This window comes from Myotis davidii, unplaced genomic scaffold, assembly GCF_000327345.1.
Source record: "Myotis davidii unplaced genomic scaffold, ASM32734v1 scaffold1509, whole genome shotgun sequence".
NCBI classification, from domain to species: Eukaryota; Metazoa; Chordata; class Mammalia; order Chiroptera; family Vespertilionidae; genus Myotis; species Myotis davidii.
In genome coordinates, this window is record NW_006299480.1 from 739,157 (window position 1) to 739,524 (window position 368).

A 368-nucleotide genomic window follows, 5' to 3' on the forward strand; every position below is an offset into this window, starting at 1 on the left:
CCTCGCTGGCGGGGGGGCGATGGGGGAGGATGGGGGAGCCTGGGGTGGGGGAGGCCTGGCTGACACCTGGAGGAGCAGCCACTGGTCCTCGCTGAGCCCCATGGGTTTGCTGGGTGCAGCGCTGAGCTCAGCGGGAGAGAGGACTGGAACCGTTGGGGATGAGCCGGCCAAGGGCTGCCCCAAGGGAGGGATCCGGTCTTAGCCGGGCTGTTGGGAGAGGTGACTGGGCCCCATGTGGCCGTGACCTGTGGCCTTTGACCCTGCCTGGCTGACTAGGACCTGGCCCGGCTCTTCCTCTGGGTCCTGCGGGAGTACAACGAGGTGGAGCCCATCATCCTGGCAGGTGGGCATCTGCAGCGGCGGGCGCG

The 368-nt window shown here is 69.0% G+C and overlaps 1 protein-coding gene across 1 annotated transcript in view; it reads left to right on the forward strand.

The window, feature by feature from the left end:
* TSTA3 (tissue specific transplantation antigen P35B) overlaps nucleotides 1–368 on the forward strand; it is a 3,920-nt gene that overhangs the window by 2,506 nt on the left and 1,046 nt on the right. The window contains exon 5 of the mRNA XM_006775142.2: nucleotides 277–341. Within this exon, the coding sequence (XP_006775205.1) occupies nucleotides 277–341 (65 nt within the window). The remainder of the gene's footprint in view (nucleotides 1–276; nucleotides 342–368) is intronic.